The following is a 978-nucleotide window of genomic DNA, read 5'->3' as shown; positions in this document are numbered from 1 at the left end:
GAGGTTGCTTCCTGTTCAAAGGGAGTTTTTCCTCTCCACTGTCGCTACAAGCATTCTTAGTGTGAGGAATTGCTGAGGCCTTGAGATTACATGTGTTGTGAATTGGCGCTATAGAAATAAACTGAATTGAATAAAATTTCTCCTATAAAGAATGTACTAAAGCAGATTTTTCCCATTTTAGATCCCTTCTGGGTATTTTTGTCCCTATTTAAGTAAGTATAACAGTAACATATCAGCTGCATTTTTTTTAACAAACTACATACTACAATCCTAAATACTAAACTCTACATGCTAATGTACGAACGTTGTACAGGAATATGGAATTTAGTATGTAGAGTTCATTGAAATGTTTTGCACTAGGTTTAAATGTTTCTTGTTCCTAAAGCTTGTAGTTAGCCCGGCTTAGGTTAATCTGACTTCTCTCTGTTTTCAGAATCATTTAGGTTTTGATGCTGTAGAATATGCTGGCCTTTGGCACACAATATTTAGCCTAAACCATTTTCGCTGTAAAGAAATCCCTCTCGTCTTTGACTCACTGTGTTTAGCCGTTTCCATGTCATGTATAGAAGCAGAAGCTGAGCAAATTCTACCCACAACTTTATGTTCTCTTTCTAAACAGCTTAGTGTTCCCTTTGGCTTTCTATGTAAGCTTCTTATTTTCTCTGAAACAAAGCAATTCCAGGAGCTGCTGATGAATGAATGTTATTGAATGTTATTGTTTACTTCCGGAAGTTTGTGCAAGTACACAACACTGGAGGGCAAAAAGTTTGTTTTACTAGTTGAACACCATAGCCGAACACAGTCCTGCTGCCATGTTAGGACATTTCTGTTACCAAGATGAAACCAGAGGATGTCAGTATTATTTAGATCATCTTTCTGCAGAGGGCTGCAAAGGTTCACAGCAAAGTTAACTGTATTTAGTGTAAAGCTTCCAGACCTGTTTTAAATGACGGTCTTTGGATTGACAGTCCTTAAATT

General features: G+C 37.1%; 1 protein-coding gene across 1 annotated transcript in view; it reads right to left on the bottom strand.

Moving 5' to 3' along the window:
* Positions 1-868: 868 nt before the first annotated feature.
* Positions 869-978, bottom strand: part of LOC107104215 (desmoglein-4-like) — a 23,163-nt gene continuing 23,053 nt past the window's right edge. Inside the window, exon 6 of the mRNA XM_015404159.1 lies at positions 869-886. Within this exon, the coding sequence (XP_015259645.1) occupies positions 869-886 (18 nt within the window). The remainder of the gene's footprint in view (positions 887-978) is intronic.

The sequence above is a fragment of the Cyprinodon variegatus genome, unplaced genomic scaffold (genome assembly GCF_000732505.1).
Source record: "Cyprinodon variegatus isolate N-32 unplaced genomic scaffold, C_variegatus-1.0 Scaffold1653, whole genome shotgun sequence".
NCBI lineage: Eukaryota > Metazoa > Chordata > Actinopteri > Cyprinodontiformes > Cyprinodontidae > Cyprinodon > Cyprinodon variegatus.
Note: the sequence above shows the minus strand (reverse complement) of the source record. Positions and strands in the feature narration are given on the sequence as shown.